General features: G+C 38.7%; 3 protein-coding genes, 1 long non-coding RNA gene and 1 pseudogene across 4 annotated transcripts; 1 reads left to right on the forward strand and 4 right to left on the reverse strand.

Annotated features, from left to right (window-relative positions):
• On the reverse strand, positions 306-3,713 carry LOC109124636 (signal recognition particle 54 kDa protein, chloroplastic-like). Its single transcript, XM_010453989.2, has 14 exons — positions 3,469-3,713; positions 3,227-3,359; positions 2,954-3,021; positions 2,760-2,861; positions 2,449-2,601; positions 2,284-2,361; positions 2,031-2,156; positions 1,846-1,948; positions 1,625-1,725; positions 1,395-1,532; positions 1,074-1,293; positions 881-966; positions 645-773; positions 306-568 (listed from the first exon to the last, which is right to left on the reverse strand). The coding sequence occupies exons 1-14, from the start codon at positions 3,625-3,627 to the stop codon at positions 461-463; spliced, it is 1,704 nt and encodes a 567-aa protein (XP_010452291.1). The 5' UTR covers positions 3,628-3,713; the 3' UTR covers positions 306-460.
• Positions 6,208-8,205, reverse strand: LOC104734418 (protein IQ-DOMAIN 14-like). Its single transcript, XM_010453990.1, has 5 exons — positions 8,090-8,205; positions 7,751-7,841; positions 7,382-7,672; positions 6,931-7,281; positions 6,208-6,857 (listed from the first exon to the last, which is right to left on the reverse strand). The coding sequence occupies exons 2-5, from the start codon at positions 7,823-7,825 to the stop codon at positions 6,369-6,371; spliced, it is 1,206 nt and encodes a 401-aa protein (XP_010452292.1). The 5' UTR covers positions 7,826-7,841; positions 8,090-8,205; the 3' UTR covers positions 6,208-6,368.
• LOC104734419 lies at positions 9,945-12,080 on the reverse strand (annotated as a pseudogene).
• Positions 21,792-23,541, forward strand: LOC104734420. Its single transcript, XM_010453991.2, has 2 exons — positions 21,792-22,170; positions 22,531-23,541. The coding sequence occupies exons 1-2, from the start codon at positions 22,050-22,052 to the stop codon at positions 23,343-23,345; spliced, it is 936 nt and encodes a 311-aa protein (XP_010452293.1). The 5' UTR covers positions 21,792-22,049; the 3' UTR covers positions 23,346-23,541.
• On the reverse strand, positions 23,537-24,181 carry LOC109128489. Its single transcript, XR_002034918.1, has 2 exons — positions 23,995-24,181; positions 23,537-23,804 (listed from the first exon to the last, which is right to left on the reverse strand). It is a non-coding gene; the product is annotated as an uncharacterized LOC109128489 (long non-coding RNA).

A 25,174-nucleotide genomic window follows, 5' to 3' on the forward strand; every position in this document is an offset into this window, starting at 1 on the left:
TTTTCAAAAGTCATTTAAAGTTAAGAGGTTTAATTTACCACAAGAGAGAGATTAATGTAGATTTGAGAAATCCGTCGTGATCATGGCGATTTATTCGACAAAATTGGCTTTCAGATATTTCTCCAAGATGAGTCTTAAATCTAACTATATATACATATTATATAGTATATTAGTTATGCAAAGTCTATGAAATTTTTAATTAAGTACAAATTGTATGCATCTCATTTGGTTGATGATATGATAATATATTTTTATCTAATTAATCATGAGTTTTTATCACCAAACTCATAATTATTACAAAAGGCTGTTCCAAACTCATAAGAGCGTTTGCTTGACGAATAAGAAACCAATACAACATTCAAGTTTTTCCCCCAAATTTTACAATTTTTAACTAGTATTCATACTTAATACAAAAATTATCCGTTTTGAGATTAACCAAGTTGGATTGAAATAGTTCCTTTTAGTTACCAGAGCCGAAGCCACGAGGACCTGGCTTGCTCGATGCTGACTCTACAAATTTCTTCCTTGAGTCGGCCTTTCTCTTCCTTCTCGCAGTTCCAGGTGGAGCCTTAAGATACATTTACAAGAATCCATTAAAACTCTTTCAGATGTCAAACGGTGAAGAAGAAGAAGGAAGAAGAAACCTTTTGTTGTTCTGCTTTCAACGCGTCCTCGAGACCGCTTAATGCAGGAATTGACCCTCCTTCCATTACTCCCATCAAGTTCTTCATTTTCACTCTCATTTGGAAGATTTGTGCTACGAGTGCGCTCACCTTAACAACAACAAACAGCAACAAAAAAACGGTATTGAGAATCTTCTTCTTCTCTTGTCTGAGATCTTCTGCAGAAACTAATATTTGAAATCTGACTGAGAGAGTACCTGCTGTTCTGTCTTTCCTGAATCTTTAGCAATTCTTTTTCTTCTCTCTGGTGATTCTGCTAGTAACTCTGGTCTCTCTCTTTCCTCTGTCCAACATATTTAAAAACCAAGAATAAGACAACCAAAATCGAGTTTACGAAATGCATTTTGTTTGTTTGATGGAATGGAAGAAAGGAACAGAGAAAAACAATACCGGGTGTCATCACTTCAATCATTGCTTCCATGACTAAAAGATTCTTTTCCGCTTCTCGGATTTGTGCTGGACTCACTTTCCCCATTCCGGGTATCATTCCAAGAACTCGTGTCATTGAACCCATTTTCGCAACAGCACGAGTCTGCTTTAGGAAATCGTTGAAGTCGAACTTTGCACTCATTATCTTCTTCTGTAGATCTTCAGCATCTTCTTGACGCATCTATAAAGACAGATGAAGAAGACTTTTCAATGGAGAGAGAGAGAGAGAGAGGGAGAGAAAGATACAGTTTTGATTGTAATTATAACTGAGAAAGAACTTACAACTTCTGTTGCCTTCTCTACAAATGAAAGCACGTCTCCCATTCCTAGGATTCGTCCGGCCATTCGATCTGGATAAAAGGGTTCAAGATCCTCCAATCGCTCTCCACGTCCTACCAGTTTGATTGGTTTTCCAGATACCTAGTGATACCCATTTACGAGTAAACCTATTAATGTTAATACATTAAGTAACTTTTCTATGACATAACTGATCATAAAAGAAGAACACTAACCTCCTTGACACTCAAAGCAGCACCACCTCTTGAATCACCATCTAGCTTTGTCAAAATGGCTCCTGTGATTCCTATCTCTACATTGAATGTTGTCACCAGAGCTGTAGGAAGTACATAAGCTCATCTTAGTATATATGACGGATACAGGTCCGGTTATGAAACTAATTCATATTCACGATGTTTTAAATCTTCTTGACAAATGTATAATACAAACAGCGTACCTGCAGCTTCTTGTCCAGTCATGGCATCAACAACTAGTAACACTTCTGTGGGATTCAGAAACTTCTTCACGTCTTTTAATTCGTCCATCATGCCTTTATCTATCTGTCACAAAGAGTCAATTTCATGACTAAAGCTGCAATAGTTTTATTTTATGATACAATGACTCTCAAAGACGATAGATTACCTGAAGTCTCCCTGCAGTATCCATAATAACTACATCCACATTATTCTTTTTAGCTTCCTTTAGACCTTGCTTAGCTATATCTGCAGGTTTTATATCAGTCCCTGCTGTATAAACCGGCACACCAACCTGAAACAAAGAGGGCATCAGGGAATACTGATTTACGTAATCGAATATCATCAAATATTCACACACAGCTTCTCTTTAGCCATTTCTACGAATGCACACAAAGCTTCAAAAGTAAAAATTTCAATACCTGTTCACCTAAAATGACAAGTTGATCGATGGCAGCAGGTCGGTACACATCTCCAGCAATAAGCATGCAAGACTTTCCCTGTAAATATCATAAACGTCAATGTAATTTGACAGAGAGTATCAAACAATGCCACCAAAGTCTCCACTGTATTTTGAAAAAGCATACCTGTTTCTTTAGGTAACAAGCTAGTTTAGCGCAAACCGTTGTCTTTCCAACTCCTTGGAGCCCAGCCAATAATATTACAGTAGGACCTGTTTTAGCAAACTGTAGCTCAGATACTTCTCCACCCATCAATTTCACTAGCTCATCATGTACAATCTGAAACATAGCCATGATGAGCCACACTTCAGTACTATTGAAACCAAAATGATCATCATAGAGTGAGTCAACTACAAAAACCATTATGCTAATGAAAAAAATATGGGGAAGAGATGAAACAGAAACAAAAAAAAGAACCTCTTTTTATTGCTGATTACCTTGACCAACTGCTGATCTGGTTTGACACCACGAATGACACCCATTCCAACGGCTTGGTCACTAACAGACTGAACGAACCTTCTAACAACTGGGAGACTCACCTGTTAACAAAACCGCAAAGCGACTAAATAAGTTTTAGACCACATTCTTCAAAAGAACCCAAATGAATGAAACAGAACAAACCACCACTCACATCTGCTTCCAGGAGAGCTCTTCTAATATCTCGCATTGGTTCAGAAATATTGTCTTTTGTCAAGACCTCTGCAAGTTCAAATAACGTAACTAGCTTTAAAAACCGTTGCTAATCCTTTCTGTATCCACCAGTAACAAGATCACACAGCCCTTAATTCAACAATCAATAAAACAATGCTTCTCTAATCCCTTCCTCCTTCTCGGCTTGTGTTGAGTTTAGCTAACTACCGAAGCTAATAGCTCAAGGCAAATAAAAACAGAAAAAAAATCGAACCTTCGCCTTTGAGTTTGCTCCAAGCAGCTTCGAGTCCACCAGTCAACTGACCAAACATCTCAGCTCTCACTTGGCTCCTTCTGTATCTTCCATAGCCAACAGTCTTCGAATTCACCCAGCTCCAGATCTTTCGCTACTCAACACAGAAGAGCATCACAAAATAAACCAAAAGATCCTTACAAAACAGAGATGAAAACGAAAACGAAAACGAAAACGAAAAGAAGCAAAATTTGAAGCCAAACCGAGGAGGAGAGATTCCTAGAGGAGAGAGAAGCTGAATTGCTGGTACCGGTGAACGCAGAGCTAAACGTAGCCCTACTGCTTCTGCTGTTTCCGGTACAGCTCTGAGTACAAGGAGTTCTATTCACGGTGAAATGGCTGGAACATTGCAGAGCCTCCATTAGTAGTGAGAGTGATCAAAAGCTCAAAACTTTTCCGCAAAAATCTCTTCTTATCTTTTCTTCTTCTTCCAAAGATACAACCTTTTTTTTGTTGGATGGTTCCATTTTATCTCTTTCGATGACGTGGCCGAGTAAGATGTGAGCTTTCCACAAAACGCAGCGTATGTAATCCCCCCGGCCAGGAGAAGAGGAGGCGCGTCTGTTGAAACACGCGCAGCCGATTGCAGAGAGCCATCTAATGCCTCAGATCGTGACAAATGTACGGCTCAGATCTTAGTTTCAAGCTCAACGGTTTACTTACTTTATTGTAACATCAAAGACAGCAAAATACAAGTGTTATTTAACTTTAAAGCCAAAAAATATTAAGAAACTTAAGAACTAGTAACAAAGTAAAAATTAATTTTGAAACAAAAATTTTAATGAATTTATTTTTAAAAGTATTAACCATAAGAAAGAAAGAAAGAAAAAAATCATTTAAAAACAAATAATTAGTAACTTGTATTATAAATCTACACAACAATGCAAAAACAAATTAGATTTGTGGAATCTCTAATGATCAATAGATTAATCTAATGACTGGATCCAAAATCTGGCTAGTCTTCACATTGCATTGTAAATCTATTTTCCAAGTTTCTATTATTTAAAAAAGTTTAAAAGATAAAAATTCAACTTTTAACATAAAATAAAACCTTGAATAAAAATTTTAATTTAAAAAAATAGAAAAATAAATTTGTGAAAATTTGTAAAAAAAAAACTTTAAAATCTATGAGAAAGAAGAAAAAAATCGTTTAAAATATAAAATATTGAATTATATTAATTATGTAAATAAAACAAAAAAGGGCCAGAAATTTACCTAGACACTGTTTAATGGGCTGGAATTGTTTTTGTTGGGCTTTTGTAGACCTCTGTGAGCACACACGATCGACAACTCTAATCCTCTTTGCAAACAACGAACCGGAAAAAGCGAATCCCCCAAGCTCCCAACTCCGATGATCCCTTGATCTATCGCCATCATCTCCTTCGCCGGAGAGTTTTTTCTCCAACATCGTGACTTCCGAAGCCTTGAATTCCGGCGACCTCTAACTCGTACGAATCGTCTCTATCTCTTTCTCTTTCTAGGGTGAGACTTGGTCCCCAAGTGACAGAGATCGATCTTATTATCGATCACATGCAAACAAAACTAAGAATGGTCTCTGTCGTCGTTTATAGGATCGGAGACGTTATGCGTGTGATCTCTCTCGTCTTTTTCGTAGCTATACCAAAACGATTCACTCTTTTGACTTCTGGAATGATTTAAACAAAGGAAGAAGAAGAATCAGAGTCAAATCAAAGCGAGAGAGGCAAACGAAGCAGACAGAAATCGAAGAAGATAATTGAGTAAGAAAAAAAAAATCAGAGAAATTGCGTCTTTAACTCTTGGAGAGATAGGAGTGCGAGACCAGGTCTTTTATAAACAAGATATGTTTGGGACTCAAGTTTCCCTTTTTTTTTTTTCTTCTTTCTAAAGTTTCCTTTTTGTTTCTCTTTACACTTAGGGTTTGTTATATACTTACTAGTCCAGAGCAAATCTTCCACGGCTCAACTTTAGGTTCGGTGTCGGTGATGTATATAATCTAACCGTTATAGTCGGTTCGGGTTATCCTATTTTTTTTTTGTTTTTCCTTTTTTTTTACTCTTTGCATTAGAATGTGAAGCTATGCTTATATAATCTGCTAATTTATCTATCTGTTTATCACAAAAAAAAATCCAAGATCAATCTTCTTCGTTAGGATTTTGATTTATTTGACCATTACTTAAACCATTGTTTATTTGTTTTTCATTATCAAACCTTGTCCTCTGCTTCCTTTTGTATTTTTGGATTCCTGATATTGAATATTCCTAGTTTCGATTTGCTACTTCATTCACAAGTTGATTAGACTTGGTGGATGTATGTTTTGTCTCTTTTCCTACTAGACTAAGTGGCTTATGCTTTACTGTTTTTATATACTTGAATTGTATTTGTAGGTGACATCAGATGAAGCCTTCAAGAAGAGGGCTAATAAAAAGATCAGAACCAAAAAAATTACCCTCTTTGATGAAGAAGACTCCAATAACCTTGTATTCATTGTCTGACACTTGAGCTGATCACAAGATAGCACCAATAAGGGAGGTTGACGGTGAATTATTATATATATATATATGTGTTGGATGCTGCAAACAGAGAATAGAAGAAGAGACACTGTCTCTTGCTCGTTATCCTTCATCTACTGATATTTGTTAATGTCCTTCATTTACTGCTAAATTCTTGTTTTCAGTTACTGCTCTAAGCCAAGCATTGTCATAGCTTTCAGGTGACGTTGATGAGGAATCTTTGTTATCTTCAGCTTGCAAAATTTTGCTGTAACCGAGCTCCAAAATCCTGCAGATCTCCCCGTTTCATCAGCGGGTTTTGTAAGCTTTCATACTCTTTGTTTAGTTTCTTGCTTATGCCGTTAGAAAGATCTGCAAGGCCACAGGATCTTGAACATATATATGGCAGTCACAATAATTTTTTTTTAAATGTTCATGGTTTGAACAACATGTATCACACTGATAAAAAGATGCTTCCTATTCCTCAAGAACAGAAATGAACAGAAGCAGACACCAAACACCAAAAAATAGCCCTCTTCATAAGCATATCTATAAAGAACATGAGATATGAGACTCCAAAAAGAAACAAAACAAAGAGAAAAACCAAAGAAAGTGACATGAATGTTCAAGATTTAACAATTCTGTTGACATGTGGTCAGAGACGACTTCTTTGTGTTACTATTTTCACAGACAAAAGAAGACCAGAGAGAGACTTTATCCCCATCCTTCTTGTAGTTGTTATCAAACCAAGAATCCAGCCCTACACGTTGCCTCGGTGTGCTCAGTGATCTCATCTTTTCCCTTGCAGACTCTGTTACACTCATGTAAGGCTGGAAACCATTGGATCTTTGAAACCAGCTCTCTTCCTCCAGTACACTCTGCTCCAGACGGCTGAAAGATCTCCTCGGGAAAGAAAACGGAGAGTCTTGTCCATCACCAGAGTCTTGTCTCTGCAGAGTTCTAAGCTTCACTTTTGTAGGAACAAGCATTTCACTTGGAATGAGAAATGAGTTTATGGATTTTGCAGACTTGGATTCACCCCAATGTTCCAATCTACAGCTTCTCATCCCCATATCTTTACTGTACAGTGACTCCAGAAGCATTTGAGGATTCCTTCTCTCCTGCAAATACAACTCTTTGAGACCTCAAAACCGAAACAGACCGGTTATATAAAGATCTTGAGTGAGAATTTACCCGATTGGAGCGGGAGTATTTTAGCATCCGATCACGCTTGATCACACCTTCTTGCTTCCTCAACCATATGGCTTTGATGTCTTCCTTCGTGAGAGCGCTACTGTCCCAACCATGGCACTCGACCTTTGAGTTACAGATCAAATGTTTTGATACTTTAAGTTCTTCTTTGATCTCAGAGTTGGTCTTGGACCAATGCTTTCTCTCTGTATTTCTCTTGGTGATGCTTGACTTTGAAGCTTTGTTGGAGGGTGAAGATTTCAATAAAGTAGAAACCTTTCGCCTAACAGCTCGGCCACGCACAATTGCTTGAAGCCTTACAAGTGCCTTCAGCGCCCGCAACGCTTTCCTTGCCTGTAATCAGAGTCACAAGATCAAACACTGCATGAAAGATAAGCTTCAAACAGAAACTAAGATGGTTTTAAAATCTCAAAGTAGTGTGTCTGAGTCTGACCAGATAAGCCCTGAAGGCACTCTGAATCTTGATAGCAGCCAAATTGGGGTCGCGTTTCTTGACAAAGTGTTGTGACGTGAAGGCGTTTCCCGCCATCCGGACAACCTCAGCAGCTGCCTTGGCGGCTGCAACCGCCGCCTCAGCTGCTGCAGCAGTGGCTATGGCTACATTCACAGCATGCTTTCTCTGATCCTGTGTTGCTTCGTTCAAAGTCCTCGTCTCTTGCCCACAAGTTGCAATCTGTTGTCTCAGCTTCAGCCTTCTAAACACCCATCTCAATCTCCTTGGCTTCTACAAAAACGAATTAGTTTTGTAGATTTTAGAAACATAAACAATTGAATGGTAGCAAATTAGAGAAAGGAACAAAACCTTCTCTGCTGTTGCTTTCGCCTCGCAGATGAATAGTCTTTTCATCCAACCAAACCAAGACCTCCGCTTCGCCATTAGAATAGAGTTCTCTCTAATAACAAATTATAAAGCCTCTTTTATTGATTTGAATAAGAGAAGACATAAAACTAAAGAAGACTCATAAGAGATCATAAAGAGAGAACCAAAAGGTATCCAATTATCCATGATCATATTACATGTTTTAACATCATTAGACTCATCAAATAGAAACATATATATCCGTGCGTGTATATCACAATAGAGCAATCAATGATGTAACAACACATTGTGTGTAATAGATATGGAAGAATCTTACTTTACCTGTGAACACAAAACCAAATGATCTGGTGGATCAAAAATATGAATCAGATTTCGTGTGGAAGAAAGAAATGTAATGATGATGTGGAGATTTCAGACAGACACTTGTGAAGAGATGAATTGAAGTGATGTCTAAATATAGGATCCTCTCTATCTCTCACCTTTTCCAACTGTCACATTCACTATCTATGATTACTGACTTGTTCAAACCCCTAACTCTGCTTTTTTTCTTTTGCTTCTTAACCAATCACTTCAAATTGGTCCACCTTCAAAAAAACTATATCCCTTATTCAATTGCTTCTTATTCAATTCTTCTTTCTTTCTTGCCGCTTTTGGCTTGTGATAAAAGAACATGTGGCTTGTCAACGTATCTATATGCTTACAAGATACATATAAGAAATTTTGTAAAGATATATGTTAAAAAAGTAGATCATATCATATTTTAATGTTAATTATTATATCGCATGAAACATATATACAATGGACTCGTGATATTATAGCTTTGAGAGAGAGAGAGAGAAAATAATGACAACAATGAGTGATATAGTACAGTTTAATCATTAATAGAGAAAGAAAAATAAATATATCTAACTTTGAAGATTTAAAATCAAGAACTACATTTTGGTTTGATTTTCTTGTACTTAGGGGTGTTTATGTTGAGAATACTTAAAATGCACTAAACAATCATTGATAATATATTTTTTTCTTTTGGACGACTGATTGATATTAATATCTACTAAAATGGCATTATAAGAAATAATAGTAGCAACAAAATTTTCTAGTCTATACAATACTAAGATTTTTTATACAAACTACTAAACTTTACAGAACTAAAGAAATTGAATTCTAAATTTCTAATAGTTTGATTTTTATTCTGATGTTTTTATCTTTAATGTCTACCATCGAAACTTGGTAAAAACTCTAAACGTGTATGAATTATTCAATAACTTTAAAAGTTCCATAATGATGAGCTCAATTTATCGCATATCTAGTTATCAGATGAAATATCAATTAAAATTAGTTGATGGTGGTCCATATAGACCAAAATTCGTTGTTGAGTAGATCATTACAACTTTAGCTATCATGTCATTGAAACAATGATGAGCCATGTGAGCCATAGAGCGACCTATAGGTTTGGTTTAACCTTTTAAATAATGGATTTGAGTTTCTCAATACGGTTAAAGATCCTTTTGAGTTGTTAATACAGTCCCACCACTCTTTCTTTCAACACTTTTATTTTTTTATTTTCATCAAATCCAATCTTATTTTCCTCCATTAGTCTTTTAGAATGTAGTATTATGCTTCAAATTTTATAATGTATAAATCAATAAATTTATTTTATAGTGGAGGAAAATCACTACTATATTCAAATCAATAAATTTATCGTTCATACTATGGTTTTTCTCAACATGATTTATCTTAATCATTCACAAGACCTCATATTATCAAAGCTAAGCTTATTGCTTTACCAAGGAAGGAAAAAGGTTGCAAGCAAAAAGAAAATAGAAAACAAATCAATGTACCAATAATGAGATCATAAAGTATTATCTGTACCTAAGATTACATAGAGAGAAGCTATGATCTGTTTCTTAGATCACTTACATGACTTTTTATAAAAACGTTATAGTTATTCTTTTTAAATTGAAAAAACACACATTCTGCATTACAACATGTCAAAGAATGTGGACATTCTCCACAACACAACCTCATCATCCAAATGACGCATTAAGGCAACTTATAATATTAAAATGATTTGGATCAACCTGAAACTTAGACCAATTATATACAAGTGATATTGATTATTCGTATAAGTGTATTGATTTTAGAATATGTTAGATCGAATCTCTGTTCTATATGTGAAAATTACCATCATGATTAGCTTAAAAACTGAGTCAATCACAAAACGAAGATCCTAAAGGAAAACGCCAACAGCAGAGTTCAATGACCTTTAATGACAACCATGAGATATACATCAAAACCATGAGAGGTTCATCAATGGTCAAACCAAAAAAAATCAGCCCCAAAACATTAAACGGTAGTCCAATGGCCTACACAGAGACTGATTAATAGCTAGCATAAAACTACTTAGTCACTTCCTGCGGAAGAGGCGTTGCATTGAGGAGTGTCGATCATCATGGTACTGTTTTCAAACAGAGGAGAAGAAGGCCAAGTGCGGCGAAAGTAAGGCACCACTTTGCAAAATTCCCAAACGAATGTCGATTTACGTCCTTGGTACTGAACTACTTCGACCCTTTGAGTCTCTCTGTCATAGATGAAGATATGTGTATCACATCTGATGTAAACCGAGTCCGACTTCTGATTGAGGAAAGCAAGCAGCTGTGTTTCTTTAGTCCGAGTGTTGAATCGTGTAGCTTCGGTTGGGTTCTTCCTCCACATCGCCTTGAAGTTCAGCTTAAACAGAAGGTTCCACTTAAGCACATTGTCTATCTTTCCAAGCTTCCACACCTCCATTACCGACTTAGTGCTCCATCCGTATTGTAAACACCCATCAGCGGTTTCACCCAGAACCTGTTCATCATAGTCATATGTTTTCGGAAGCTTTACCACATCGATCCGCTTCTCCTCACTGTTTGAGTCATAGATGGCAATTTTACCTCCTGCTGCATGCCAATAAACAACTCCGTTGATCACTCTCCCTGGAGTCCAAGAACTGAGAGATATAGGCTCAGGACAAGTAAGCTCTGAGTAGCTCCAGGTAGTAGTTTCCGAGGAAAAAGTCTCTACCCTGACCTTTGTACTGTTAGCAGTATAGCCTACACACTCAGCCCTGATCACCTTGTAGCTAAACCCTTTATCAGGACAATCCTCAGTGACCAAAGACATACAAAGTTCATCGAAATGAACTCTGGGACGTGGAAGTTGCTGCTGCTTTTGTGTACTAAGATCCCACAAGTAGTAAGCTTTTGGATGGCGGCCACAAAGCAAAAGACCGTTTGAAGAGTCGATGTAGTAACCAAGCTTTTTGAGAACACCAGAGGATTCGATTTCATCACCAATACTGCTGGTTGAGAGCAAAGGAAGGGATGGCTCAGCGCGAGGGCGACGAACACCGTCTTTGCGTCTTCAAGGTACATAGAGCTGCAGACGAAGAAGCCAATGAGTTGAAAGGTAGGTTTCCACTTGGTTAAGTAAGTGTGACGGAAGTATGGGCTGGAGATAATCTGAAGCCATCTCTTGGAGACCAAGATGAGCTGGTAGATGGTTGCAGGTGGAAGCAGGAGAAGAACCTCACACATAGCATCGTTACTGTTGAGAACCTCATGAGTACTCAAAGCAGACCTCATCCCCAAACTGGTTTTCAACCTGGTTGAACAAGACATTGCACAGACAACTGTTTTCTTTGATCATCAGTAAAGAGAATCCAACTCAATTATTTCATAACACACACAAAAAGAGATATTACAAGAACAGTAAAGACACCACAAGCTACAAAAAAGCTAGTAGATTTCTACAGATCACAAAGAGAATCAAACAATACGCACTGAAAATTCAACGAAAAAAGAAGTCGGAGAATTTGGCAGAGGTTTCCTGCTGAAACCCTAAGCTTTCAAAGTTACGTTTTTTTTATTTTTTATTTAAGATCAGGAAGGAAACGATTGGGGAGAAAAAATCGAAACTTTGATAGAAACAAATACTTCAAAAATCGGAAAGAGAAAGAGAGAGATGAAAAGACCTGACGATTGACGATTGACGATTGACGATTGAAGGTTGCAGCGCGGAGGACAAAAAGTGTATAAAATGCCTAACTGTAACTACATTTAATAAAGCTTACCCGGCCGGACTCGACCCGGATATTCCCCGAAGATGAAGATTATTATTAGGATTTTACTGCAGGCCTGAACTAAATTAAAGGCCCAACGGTAACTGTTTGTTCGTGACCAGAATAAATGAGAGAATTAACAACAAATTCTTCAAACCTAAATCCTTTGGAAACCCTAGCTAAGTAGAAGTAGTCGCTCTTGTCAACCATGGAAGAATCTGCCATCAAAGTAATCTTCTTTTTCTTCTTGCTCGCTCTTTTTGATTAGCCTCTGTTTCTCTATTTATTAATTAAGTAATGGTTTTCTGATTAGATCTTCTGTACCTTTTTAGGGTCTGAACTTGAACGACAGTGTGTTGCAGACGCTCCAAAAATTTATTAATTCTTGTCTGATGGACATGTTAACCGTTGGAATTACTTGACCACACCTCGTTTTGGCCAGTCTATGATAATGATTCATAAGATCAGCTGTCACAACTGGTATCCTACCATTAATAAGACCACTTTTGAAGCTACGGCCCGTAAGGCACCAATAGACCTGATATGTTTTTGTTTTTTTTTGTAAAACTGTGAATTTTCATTTAAAAAAAAATCAATTGTAGTGATTACAATAGCTTTAGTACTAAGAATAGCCTTTGCCACAAAAAAAAAATAAAAGACAAAGGGTATTAAGTCCGGAGAGTAACTCAAAGAAATGTTGACTTCCTCTGATCTCAGTAAGCATTTTTGAGCCAGTCTTGCAGGAGCCGTTTATAATTTTTGCGATGGCTTTTGGCAAGAATGGCATCTCGAATCTGTCTATCCAGAAGCTTGAAGAGGATGTGAGGGGGAGTTGCCGTGTTGTTGTGCAGTCGAGCATTCCGCTCAGTCCAGATGGTGTATATAGTTGCCTGAGCCACAAGTCTTCGAAGTGTCTGAGTGCAAGTTCCGTCTGGTATGTCCAACCAACTTGAGAAAGCATTCCACGTGTGAAAAACAAATGGCTTGTACCCAAGTCGCTTAGTAATTAGAAGCCAGAGATCCTCACTTAGTTGACAGTGCAGAAAGAGATGATCTCGAGTTTCAGGATGAAGATTGCAGATACAACAGCTGTCTTCGACATGCATTCCCCAGCTGGCCAATCTCGATCTTGTTGGAAGCCGGTCTAGGTGTGTGATCCATAACATGAAAGCATGCCTCGGAATTGCGCCTTTGAACCATACCTGATTTGTCCACCTGGGTGGTGGTTGACGCGGTCTGATAACTTCCCAGGTCTTCTTAGTGTTGAAGTGAACCAGTTCCTCTTCTTCGACTTTCCAGAAGAACTGATCCGACTCATTGCATAAAGAGGGAACCTGCTGTGTAGTGAGATGAATGAGCAGCAGTTCTGCTTGAGGAGAGCGTGCAGGTCTGAGTTGCCACCCGGGAGTAGTACACACATGTGATACCGTGCTCACTAGCGAGACACCTGTCTGGGAGGGACCCGTAGGCCCTAAAAAATCAATCAATGGACCAAACGGAGTCCACCAGTCGAACCAGAAAGATAACCTTTGGCCATTCCCTACCTCGGCACGAAGAAATCTCCTTGCTAGGGGTCGAAGGTGAAGAAGTGTTTTCCAGGTCCACGACATTTGCTTTTTCTCATCAATTTGCCAGAAGATACCATCTTTTATCTTATTGTTTCTAATCCAGTCAGCCCAGAGAGAGTCTGTAGCGGTGTACAACCTCCAAATGAGTTTTAAGCAAAGTGTTCTGTTCCATTGCGCAATGCATCTGAAACCGAGTCCTCCTTCCTCCTTTGGCAAACACAGCGCTTTCCAGGCAACTTTCGCATTTGGTTTCTTAGTGATGTCCCCACACCAAAGAAACCGAGAACACATACTTTCAATCTTTTTCACACACCCTTTTGGAAGAATGAAAGCAGAGGCCCAAAAGTTGACTGTTCCGTAGATTACAGTAGCGATCAATTCTCTACGTCCGGCATAAGATAAGGCGCGAGCTGACCAGCTTGTGAATCTGGAAGAGATTTTGTTAAGCAAAGGCCTGTAATCACAAATCCTTAATTTCCTGTACATCAGAGGCAGACCAAGATACCGGATTGGGAGTGAACCTAGTGTGAAGCCCCGGGAGACGTTCCCGGTGGCTTCATCCTGGTTCACTCCTGCCAGAAATAGATCTGTCTTGTCCTTGTTCATCGCCAAACCGGATATTGCTTCAAACTCTTTAAAGACATTTGTGATGTTTTGCAGGGATCTCTCTTGGCCGTCGAAGAAAACCATGATGTCATCAGCGAAAGCGAGATGAGTTACCTGAGGGTTGGAAGCTGAGGGATGGTGTCCTATAAGAATGTTGTTGAATTTTTTGTTTAACATCTGAGTGAACACTTCCATCGCTAGTGTGAACAGATAAGGTGAAATTGAATCCCCTTGTCTTAGGCCCTTTGCTCCCTTGAAAAAACCGCAAGACTAACCATTTACTGAGACAGAGAATGTTGGCGTTGAGATGCATTCAGTGATTAGCTTGACGAAATGAGGTGGAAAATTGAGAGCCTTGAGTGTGTTTGTGATGAAAGCCCAGTAAACTGAATCAAAAGCTTTTTTAAGATCAACCTTCAGCATGCCTCGAGTAGAGATGTTTTTGAGGTTAAAGCCTTGAACTAACTCTGTTGCCAATAGAACGTTTTCTACCAGCAGTCTACCGGGAATGAACGCTGACTGTGTATTAGCAATGAGCTCCGGTAAAACAGTCTTAAGACGGTTTGCGAGGAGTTTCGATACAACTTTGTAGATAGTGTTATAGCACGCAATTGGGTGGAATTCAGACATCCGTGAAGCATTGGGTGTCTTTGGGATAAGAGTCAAAAGCGTTGAATTCCATTGCTTCAGAATCTGACCAGAGTGATAAAATTCCATAACCGCCTCTATCAAGTCTGGCCCAACAGTGGTCCAGTGAGCAGTGAAGAACTCCGCATTATAACCATCTGGCCCCGACGCTTTATTCTTTGGCAAAGAGAACAGAGCCTCTTTGATTTCTTCGGGGGTAAAAGGGCTAGNGTAGCGATCAATTCTCTACGTCCGGCATAAGATAAGGCGCGAGCTGACCAGCTTGTGAATCTGGAAGAGATTTTGTTAAGCAAAGGCCTGTAATCACAAATCCTTAATTTCCTGTACATCAGAGGCAGACCAAGATACCGGATTGGGAGTGAACCTAGTGTGAAGCCCCGGGAGACGTTCCCGGTGGCTTCATCCTGGTTCACTCCTGCCAGAAATAGATCTGTCTTGTCCTTGTTCATCGCCAAACCGGATATTGCTTCAAACTCTTTAAAGACATTTGTGATGTTTTGCAGGGATCTCTCTTGGCCGTCGAAGAAAACCATGATGTCATCAGCGAAAGCGAGATGAGTTACCTGAGGGTTGGAAGCTGAGGGATGGTGTCCTATAAGAATGTTGTTGAATTTTTTGTTTAACATCTGAGTGAACACTTCCATCGCTAGTGTGAACAGATAAGGTGAAATTGAATCCCCTTGTCTTAGGCCCTTTGCTCCCTTGAAAAAACCGCAAGACTAACCATTTACTGAGACAGAGAATGTTGGCGTTGAGATGCATTCAGTGATTAGCTTGACGAAATGAGGTGGAAAATTGAGAGCCTTGAGTGTGTTTGTGATGAAAGCCCAGTAAACTGAATCAAAAGCTTTTTTAAGATCAACCTTCAGCATGCCTCGAGTAGAGATGTTTTTGAGGTTAAAGCCTTGAACTAACTCTGTTGCCAATAGAACGTTTTCTACCAGCAGTCTACCGGGAATGAACGCTGACTGTGTATTAGCAATGAGCTCCGGTAAAACAGTCTTAAGACGGTTTGCGAGGAGTTTCGATACAACTTTGTAGATAGTGTTATAGCACGCAATTGGGTGGAATTCAGACATCCGTGAAGCATTGGGTGTCTTTGGGATAAGAGTCAAAAGCGTTGAATTCCATTGCTTCAGAATCTGACCAGAGTGATAAAATTCCATAACCGCCTCTATCAAGTCTGGCCCAACAGTGGTCCAGTGAGCAGTGAAGAACTCCGCATTATAACCATCTGGCCCCGACGCTTTATTCTTTGGCAAAGAGAACAGAGCCTCTTTGATTTCTTCGGGGGTAAAAGGGCTAGAGAGCACCTGTATAGAGGCTTGGGAACATCTTTGTGGAACTAAGGCAGCTAGATCTTCAATAGAGGGAGTCTGGCTTTGAATGTTGCTACCAAATAGATTCTGGAAATAATCAACTGCATGTTGCTGAACCCCTTGCTTGGTATCAATGATCTGATCATTGTCATTGATAAGAAACAGAATTTGGTTTATGCTTTGACGAGAGAGAACCACCCTATGGAAGAACTTTGAGCACTTGTCACCCTCTTCAAGCCAGCAGATACGTGATTTTTGTCTCAGGAAGGATTCTTCAGCGTTTGCTAGCGTACACCACCTCAGATGAGCGTCTCTCTCCATAAGCGAAGTTTGGTGAGATGGAGATGCAAGCAGACTTTGCTGACAACTTTGCAGATCCTCAAAAGCTTCTTGAGCTCGTTTCTCCAGATTAGAGTAATTCTCCTTACTGAAATGTTTAATTACTCTTTTCAGCGCCTTGAGCTTTTTTGAAATCTTCAGCATTTTGGAGCAGTCAAAAGATAGAGCACACCACCAACTTCTGATCAGAGGGGCAAAATATGGGTTCTTGTTCAGTAGAGACAGAAACTTAAACGGTTGGCGTATCTTAGGCTTGACAGTCTCCAGAAATACACAACATGGACTATGATCCGAGAAACCAGGTTCACCAAACACGGCAAGAGAGTTGGGGAAGGTTGTTAGCCATTCATCATTCACTAAAATCCTGTCCAGTTTCTTCGCAGTAGGATCAGAGGAATGGTTGTTGGACCAGGTGAAAGTGTTTCCGCAGTAGGGAAGATCAAGGAGATGCGAAGTGGATAGACAGTGGTTGATGTCTCTCATTCCCCTTGATTGCGTGAGCGAGGAAGGGTTTGAGTGTTCCTGGGGAGTTAAGGTTTGGTTGAAATCTCCAACTAAAACCCAGGGCTTGTCCGCTACTATAGGAGACCTTGAGAAGTTCTGAATCTCTGACCAAAGCTCTCTCCTCTCCTCACAACCAACGGAAGAGGTATAGACTATTGAGACGATAATATCAAAGTGAACAAAAGGAAGCGTGACCAGATAGATTATCATCTGAAGGGACTTCGAGATGATGGTGACTTTCACTGTTGGGTGCCATACGACCCATATTTTCCCTAAATCCGAGTATTCGTAATTATAAGTAGAAAACCATCCTGGAAGGACACGTGATACGATATGCTGCACCTTATCAGGACTGATGTGAGTCTCTACGATCCCACCAAAAAGAGGCTTATGCGCCTTTATCCATTTCCTAAAACTTCTCCGCTTTACTGGATCGTTAAATTCTCGAACATTACGACAAAAAATATCCATCAGACGGATATGAGATTAGAGGTTTTGAGGGCCTCTAGCCCTGTCTCTCCCAGCTTTCTTCTTGAGAAGTCTCTTGGAAACGACCCTTAGAAAACGGTCTGATTCCGCTTCTGCATTGTCATCTTCTCCTGATAGGCTGTCTGGCTCATACTCAATTTCCGGAGCATGAGTAGCATCTTTTGGGGACAAGTGGGCGAAGAGGTTCTGTGCTAGGTCTACACACAACTTTCCTTCGTCTAGGGCAACCGTGTAAGCACCTTTGGAGACTGTCTTTGTGCGCAAAGGTGGAGAGGTAATGTGATGTGCAGAGTTACTTGCTTCACCGGTCTCTATAGCTCCCTGCACAGACTGTTTTCCTGATCGAACCGGTTGCCAAGACGCCTCTTTGCGGGTGGAGGAAACAGGTGGGTTCTGTGCTTTCTGATGAGCTAAGGGGAGTTGACTTAGAATAGGTTCTTTGCTTGTCCGCTTCTTCGTGCCTGAACAAGGACAAGCCTCGGTAGAATGCTTCACCGAACCGCAGTCTTTACACTTTGGAGGGTCTTTGGTGCAGCGAGCAACTGTGTGACCAATCTTGTTGCAGTGACTGCATAATGATGGTAACCAAGGGCTGGAAACTCGAATCCTTTTTATCTGACCGGATTTGAATCTTGCATTTACTGCCTCAGGCAGAGGTTTCCTGGGATCGATGACGGTATAAACTTTTGCAACTTCAATGTTGATGAGCTTCTCTATTTGAGGATGCAAGCAGACTGGATGGCCTACCAATCCAACAATATGCTCAAGACCTTCCCTGTTGAAGAACTCCAATGGGACTCCATGAAAGTCTAGCCACACAAGAACCATTGATAATTCAGGTTTTTTGGGTGTTATATCCGGTGTCCATTTGGCGACAAACATAGTTTGCCCGTCAACTTGCCAGAGACTTTGACTCAGAATCCTACGCCTTGCATTTGGACATGGTACCTTAAAAAGAAAAGAGTGGCCTTCCATCTTCGAGACCGTGATGTCCCTTTTCTGTTTACTCCAAATGCCATTTACAATTGATTGAACTGCTCCACGATGCAGCGGTTCCTCATAGAATTGTCCCAATATGAAACTGTCCCAAGCCTTCTTATTCTTTTCTATGACAGTATTTGGGATAGTGACACATACCTCACCGGAGTCTAGAGTAAAAGGGGTGCCCTTTTTTTCAAGCTGGACCGAGGCGCCATTGACGAGTGCTTTCCAAGGACTCATTTCAGATTTCTGCTGGACTGCAGCAGTAGCCGTAGTTTGTTCCAGCGTAGTCGCAATAGGTGTATTTTGACTAGGAGAGACTTCAATTACAGGTACATTTGACTTGGTGTTTTCAATTGCAGCTGTAGCGGACGAATTTCCAGATCTAGGGTTTACTGTTGTCGCCTGAACAAGCACCGGTGAGTCAGTTGCACAAGGGACAGGGGAAACTTGGTTGGCTGAAGCATCAGAGGATTCAGGCAACATCGGAGGGTTTGGGCAAGAGGAGGCGTGCCCAACGGAAGGCGGAGAATCAGGCAAAGATCTTTTTGGGAAAATGGTTTTAGAGGCTGCGGATCGAGTGGGGATACTGCGGGGTGGTTTTTTTCTCGATTTTTGTTTGCCCATGAGGGGCGGAGGAGACTGTCGCCGAGATCGGCGAAGGTGGGTGGAGAAACAATGAGATCGCGTTTTTGGGAGAGAAGTCAACACCACGGTCAAAGTTTTTCGTTAGACCTGATATGTTGAAAAACAAACTGCCTAAAGTTGAAGCACATCCGATTAGCAATCATATAAATCAGCTTAGAGCTGTCCAGCTTCAAAGTGGTCTTATTAGTGGTAGGATACCAGTTGTTATTAGAGAAAAACATTTCTCTTCTTGTGGAGAGTTGTTATTTTGTTATGTTCCCAGAGACTTTGCTACGGGTTTCCTCAAGAGGTACCTTTCTTTTCTTTATTTTATTATTTGTGGCTCCCTCATTCATGTTTTAATAATAATCTCAAAATACTTTTTTTTTTGTTTTTAATTATAATCTCAAATTGCATCAGTGTTGCCTTCGTGAGGTTCACTGGAGAGCTCCCGAAGAAAAGGCGTTGAAACTTAATGGAACTGACTTGGGACGATCGACTGCAATCGTTAAGCCTGCAACCTTGCCTTCATTGCTGCTCGATGTTAATCCCTCGACTTGGATAAAACATTACACGTAATTTTTTGATAAATAATTGCAATCAATTTTTTTTTTAGGATGTACTCGCTAGAGCCTTGTCGTGTTACTAATTTGGTTATATTTCTCTCCTTGAATGAATCGATATTAATTAGGGTCCGCGTTACCGGATATGACACTTCCCTTCCTGAGATTGATCTCAAGATGGCGCTCTGTAGACATTTCTCTTCATGTGGACATGTCTGGACAATTGATGTTCTCTTTGTCTCTAAGTCTGTCGCTTCTTTCTTCCTACATTTTTTTTAGTTTTTTCCCGATGCAACTCTCAAAAGTTATTGAATTCTAACAAAAGGAAGTCTCTGTCTCTGTCGAATTTTACAGTTCAGCTTACATTCACCTTCGAGGAGAAGGATCTCTAGAGAAGGCGCTGGAACTAAATGGATCTAACATGGGTAATATGACTCTTGTTGTTAAACCTCTTTTGTCCCGACCCCGTGACCCGAGAACCTATTCTGTTGGCGAGCCCCAAAGTACATGATCTTGCTCTTGCTTCTTAGATTCTTCTTGTTAACAAAATTAAAACCCTCGACTCTCATTAGTTTCGTTGTTTATTCTCTAGGTGTTTTACTAGAGATGCAGATGCAGATGAAGAAGGAAAAGAAAAAGGAGATGAAGATGAAGATGAAGAAGAAGTAAAGTCACGTAACTAAGATGAGTTTTACATGACATGCCTTGTATCTTGACAAGTTAAGAGCAGTGACAAGTTAAGCCTCTTTAGGGTCGAAGAACTCAAAGTCTGCTTTAGCATAAACGTTGAAAATGCTAAAGGTTGATACTTCGACAATCTTCATCTCCCTGATGGCCTTTCGAGGCATCTATCCTATTCGAAAACTAACGAAAAATGTAACTAATTAATTCACCAATACCTATGCAAAAGTTTGCCCCTTCTCTATCATAATCTTGGATTATTAGCCGATAAGAGTATGTCAAAACCTATTATTTTGATTGAGATTGTCGAGAATCTTACTGACGGTGGAGCGAGATGAAACACTGGTAAGAGAATCGGCGTCGACTGGAGAGAGACGGAGAGATGAACCGACGGTTGTTAGCAAAGTATATTAAGGTAAAAATGGTAAAAATGTTAGAAGGAGAAGGCTCTCTCTTAGGAATTTGGAAAATAAGTATTTTGAAGGCTCTCTCTTCATGGAGAATGAGAAGGAGAAGGAGAAGAAGGCTCTCTCTAAATGATAGAGGATTTAGATCACATGTAGTTTGGTATGTCCGATATCCTTCCGCATGAAGAGAAATGTTTCGTCAATCCAAGCTTGAGATACTGCAACAATTTGATTAATTATGATTAATGCAGCATCAGATAATATTATGATCATATATATATATATATATATATATATATAAATAAATTTAGGTACGGGGGTTTTGGAGAGTCTGCACCAGTGTCATCGCTCAAGTCCAGCAGTTTCAGACCCTAACTAAGGTAAAAAAAAAAAAATTTTAATCAGAAATTCTACTACGTTATACGTAACTTCATACATATTTCCACTTTCTTGTGCAGAAAGAAACCATTATCAGTAGGGAGAGACACAGAGGTTGAAGCAGAAAATTACTTTGATGGCAAATTCGTCCATGGACAAATTGAGAACTAGGAATTCGAAGATATTTTTCAGGATGTAAGGATTTAATAAAAGGCTTTTTGAATTTGGGGGTTAATAATAATCTTAATCCCATTATTTATTCTGATTTGGGACATAATCCTTACGTATGATAGTTACGCACAAACAGTTGGGCCTTAAAGTTTAGCGTTAAGCCCATATACTTCTAATCCTCTTATTCAACAAGAAGGTTTGTGATTAATGAAAATTATGGAATAATGAATGAACATCAAAAGACTCAATTTATTAATTGTTTTTTTTTCTTCTTTTCCCAACGTCTATCTAAATCAAAATAATAAAGTGTCCCATTGTTTATTGACCAACTCGATTTACTTATAAATGTTAATTAAAAATCAATGCGAGAGTGAGAAATCAATTTAATCAGGCCACCATCACCAAGACGTTTATTTGAAACATTAATAATAAATAAAGATATTTATTCGTTATGAAAAAAACGTTACCATTTATTTTAGAATCAGGCTAAACGAGGCAACAGATAAAAAAAATATATATATATATCTTCTATATTATATTAACCCAAAAAAAGAAAAGGAAATAAACATTTATTTCAATTTTTTCACCTGAAAAGAAAAAGAAAATATGTTGTTAAAATAAGGAATGAAAAAGGAAATATCTTGAGGAAACCGAAGGTGTTTTACTTATATAAATCAAAGTTGGGATTTTTATTTTCTCCATTCTTCATCTTCTATAAATCCTCTGTATCGGTGATCTAAAAGAAACATCTTTTTCTGAATTTTCTTCAAAGGTTCTCGTCTCTCAATCTCGTTGAATTTTTAGGGATTTGGGTATTCATTAAAGCATCCTGATTTGGAAGGTGTTTGTTACTTTCCTTTGTCTTCTTCGTAAAAAAAAATTCAATCTTTGTCTGGTCATTATGGGTACTAGTAATTGGAGAAGACAAAAACCCAGATACAACAACAATTCTAATCATAATTATATTCATCAACGAGCGACGACGACGATGACGACTCTATCTTCTTCTAAGCCGCCTCTTGGTATGACTCTCTCTGTTCTCTTCTCTCTCTGTTTTTTTTTTTTTTTATATAATGATTGTGTTCTTCGATTATGTAGTCTTTCGTCGAAATTTGAATTCTTTTTGATGGGTTTTTTTCATTAACGAAACTGAGTTTTCCTCGGATTCTGTGTCTGGCTTTACTGTTGAGTTCTTGATTAGGGTTTGTGTTTGTTCATCAATTCTGGTTCTAAGCTCCTTTTATGTACTCTATGTGAGATGGATTTAGAGATTCCGTTATATTAATTGACTTCATCTTTGCTGGTTTTGTGAATCCTTAATTCCTGCATGTACTATGATTTGATTTGGTTTCTAACTCTCATATTTTTATGTTTTCTTGCAGCTAATTGTAACCTCTCTGTTCCGGCGTGGGAGAAAGATTTCTGTGCTGTGATTGGTTCGGTTCCGTGGTGGAAAGTTGTAGAGGCGAAGCGGTTTATGCACTTATACGATAGAGTGGTCCAATGGGATGACTCAGCTGGGGAAGACGCATTCAATAGCGCTAAATCCCGGTTCTATGCAGAGATTAATGGTTTTACTTGTGACTTATCTTTGCCTGATCCTGATGTCTACATTGATGATGTTGATTGGGATGCTGAAGTTGACGCCGAGCTGATTATTGACCTTGAACGTGGTCCAGACCTTATACCAGAAGATAAAGAAGAGCATGTTGTGATTCTCGATGGTTTGGTCTTGTCTGGACAGTATGGTGGGCTCGGTTGGGGTACTGGTTGGGGAGACGCTGAAGGGATCAATGAGGATAATGTTGGAATTGGTAAACCTGAAAACTCATGGGATGATCAGAAGTGTGATGGATGGAATGAAGATTCTTGGGGGATAAAGGAGAACACTGAATCTTGGGATCAGAACAACAACAACAACAACAGCTTCCAAACCGAATCTTGGGATCAAAAGTACAACATCAACAACAACAGCTTCAAAACCGAATCTTGGGATCAAAAGAACAACATCAACAACAACAGCTTTAACCAGAACAGTAGGGATCAAGAAAGAGAGAGCAGAGGGTGGAGAAAGAGAGGAGAAGTGCGGTATGGAGGAGATCGAGTTGAGGATTGTCGATGGAGGAATGGGAGAGGGAGAAGCAGAGGCGCGTTTCAACAACATTCAAGTGGTTGGGGTTGGACTGAATCTTTCTAATATCAGACAGAACGTCTCTGTTTGATGAACATTTTTGAGGAAAGAGCCATAGTATTAGGTTAACTATATATAATGATAGTGTTGTGTGTGTGTGGGTGTGGGTGTGTAGGAGTCAAAAATCATATTGTTTTGTCTGAACGTTACTGAGAATCTTTTCACTTTACTGATATGCGTATATAGAAGTGTTTGGATGATTTTGGAATGTGATTTGATTGAATCTCAGTACTGAAATTTAAAATTTACAGCTTGTTAATTAATAGTGTTCAGCTCTTGAATATATATACAAAACGCTTGGAGGGTGATGATCGGGAACATGTACAACTAGTTTCTTCCATGCCTCTGATAGGCAAGTTTCATCGTTCTGCCATATTCTTGACCTTTGGACGGAAAGAGAAGCTTTGGGAAATTTCTCCAAAGAATGTTTCTGGTACATTTTTAAGAGATCTCGAGGAACTTGCCCTGAAAACACCATTGGATCAACAACATGAGACTTCCAACAAAGGAGACATGAATTAAGCTGAAAACACACGTAATATGTGAACTTAATCACAATATGACGGATCCGAGAAATAGTAATTCTATAAATTTAGCTTAACAGAAGCAAAAAAAGAAGCAAAGAAATTAGTGAAGACATGACATAGATACGCACGTGTGTCTGTGAAAAGATGAAGAATCTTGTGAAAATGTCGTCCACCATTAGAGCAAAGATGATAGCTGAGACTGAGAAGATCAATGTTGTGGGTTACATAGAAAACAAAATGTATTTTCTCTCTTTCCCCATAAAGAAGAAATAGAAAGTGCAAGTGGTTTTTTTGTTTGTTTGGTGACAAGAGAGTGTAAGTCTACGATGTGGAGATATATATAGAGGCAATGTTCGATATTGGTGACTTGAAGAGACAAGACAACTAGGGTATATCTACATTGTTAACCCTTATATTCAAAGATAATGTAACTATTATGCTAATAGTAGATTATTAGAAAAAGATAGTGTTAAATTACTAATATAGTTTATTTTAAACTTGCTATTTCGAGTTACCAATACCCTTGTAGCTTAGTGTATATTTGTCGATCATTTTTATGATCTTTATGCTTTAAAATTGGGTGGTCAAATCGTCGTTTATTTGATTTCTTAAGAGTTTTTAATTAAAAGAGATGAGCTAACTGACTAACTCTGTCTTTTCTTTTGTTAAATGTCTCGCCTCTCTTTAATTACGATCACATAATTCTCGAATGCTCTTTTTTCACCAACTTTTTCATACGCTACCAGCTTCCAAATTAGTAATCGAATGCGACGAATTTTTTTGATAAATGTATAGTGGTTGCCAATAAAAGAGCCATCAAAATAATATCCAAGTAGCTGAGTGCTATGCTATGATTAGCCACTTTGAAAGAAAATCATATTATATTTTGTAAAAACTTGTAAATTTCTATATAGTTTTTTGAAAATGCAAGTTTATATTCGTAAAAAGTTAGAGACAAGACAATATTGGAAGATTGGATTAGATGATATATGAGCTAAAAAAGCAAGTGTGGAGTCTATTCAACTTGAGCCACTTATTGAAAGATGATTCCATTTATCTTTCTCTTATTGGTTTTAAATCGTCCCACTTAGATCACCAGCTGATGGTCTAAACGTAATTGTCACATTATGATTTATAAAAAGTGAATTATTGATATGTAATTGGTAGTTTCCATTAGTGAGTCCCACTTATACAATCCACAATTTATTTGGTCAAAAAAAAAACAAATATAGTGGAATATGATAATCACATTAATAATCATTTTGTGGTAAAGTATGATAATCACAATAAAATAAATAAGATAGTTCT

This window comes from Camelina sativa, chromosome 13 (genome assembly GCF_000633955.1).
Source record: "Camelina sativa cultivar DH55 chromosome 13, Cs, whole genome shotgun sequence".
Taxonomy (NCBI): Eukaryota; Viridiplantae; Streptophyta; class Magnoliopsida; order Brassicales; family Brassicaceae; genus Camelina; species Camelina sativa.

Bases quoted from the DNA above. Each gene is read 5' to 3' on its own strand.
- LOC104734418 (XM_010453990.1), bottom strand. From the start codon at position 7,825: ATGGCGAAGCGGAGGTCTTGGTTTGGTTGGATGAAAAGACTATTCATC. The intron at 7,282-7,381 runs GTCAGACTCAGA...CTCTGATTACAG, and splicing joins GTGCCTTCAGGGCTTATCTG to GCAAGGAAAGCGTTGCGGGC. The intron at 6,858-6,930 runs GTAAATTCTCAC...TTGTATTTGCAG, and splicing joins AATACTCCCGCTCCAATCGG to GAGAGAAGGAATCCTCAAAT.
- LOC104734420 (XM_010453991.2), top strand. From the start codon at position 22,050: ATGGGTACTAGTAATTGGAGAAGACAAAAACCCAGATACAACAACAAT. The intron at 22,171-22,530 runs GTATGACTCTCT...GTTTTCTTGCAG, and splicing joins TTCTTCTAAGCCGCCTCTTG to CTAATTGTAACCTCTCTGTT.
- LOC109124636 (XM_010453989.2), bottom strand. From the start codon at position 3,627: ATGGAGGCTCTGCAATGTTCCAGCCATTTCACCGTGAATAGAACTCCT. The intron at 2,362-2,448 runs GTATGCTTTTTC...TGATATTTACAG, and splicing joins CTTGTTACCTAAAGAAACAG to GGAAAGTCTTGCATGCTTAT. The intron at 967-1,073 runs GTATTGTTTTTC...TATGTTGGACAG, and splicing joins GATTGAAGTGATGACACCCG to AGGAAAGAGAGAGACCAGAG.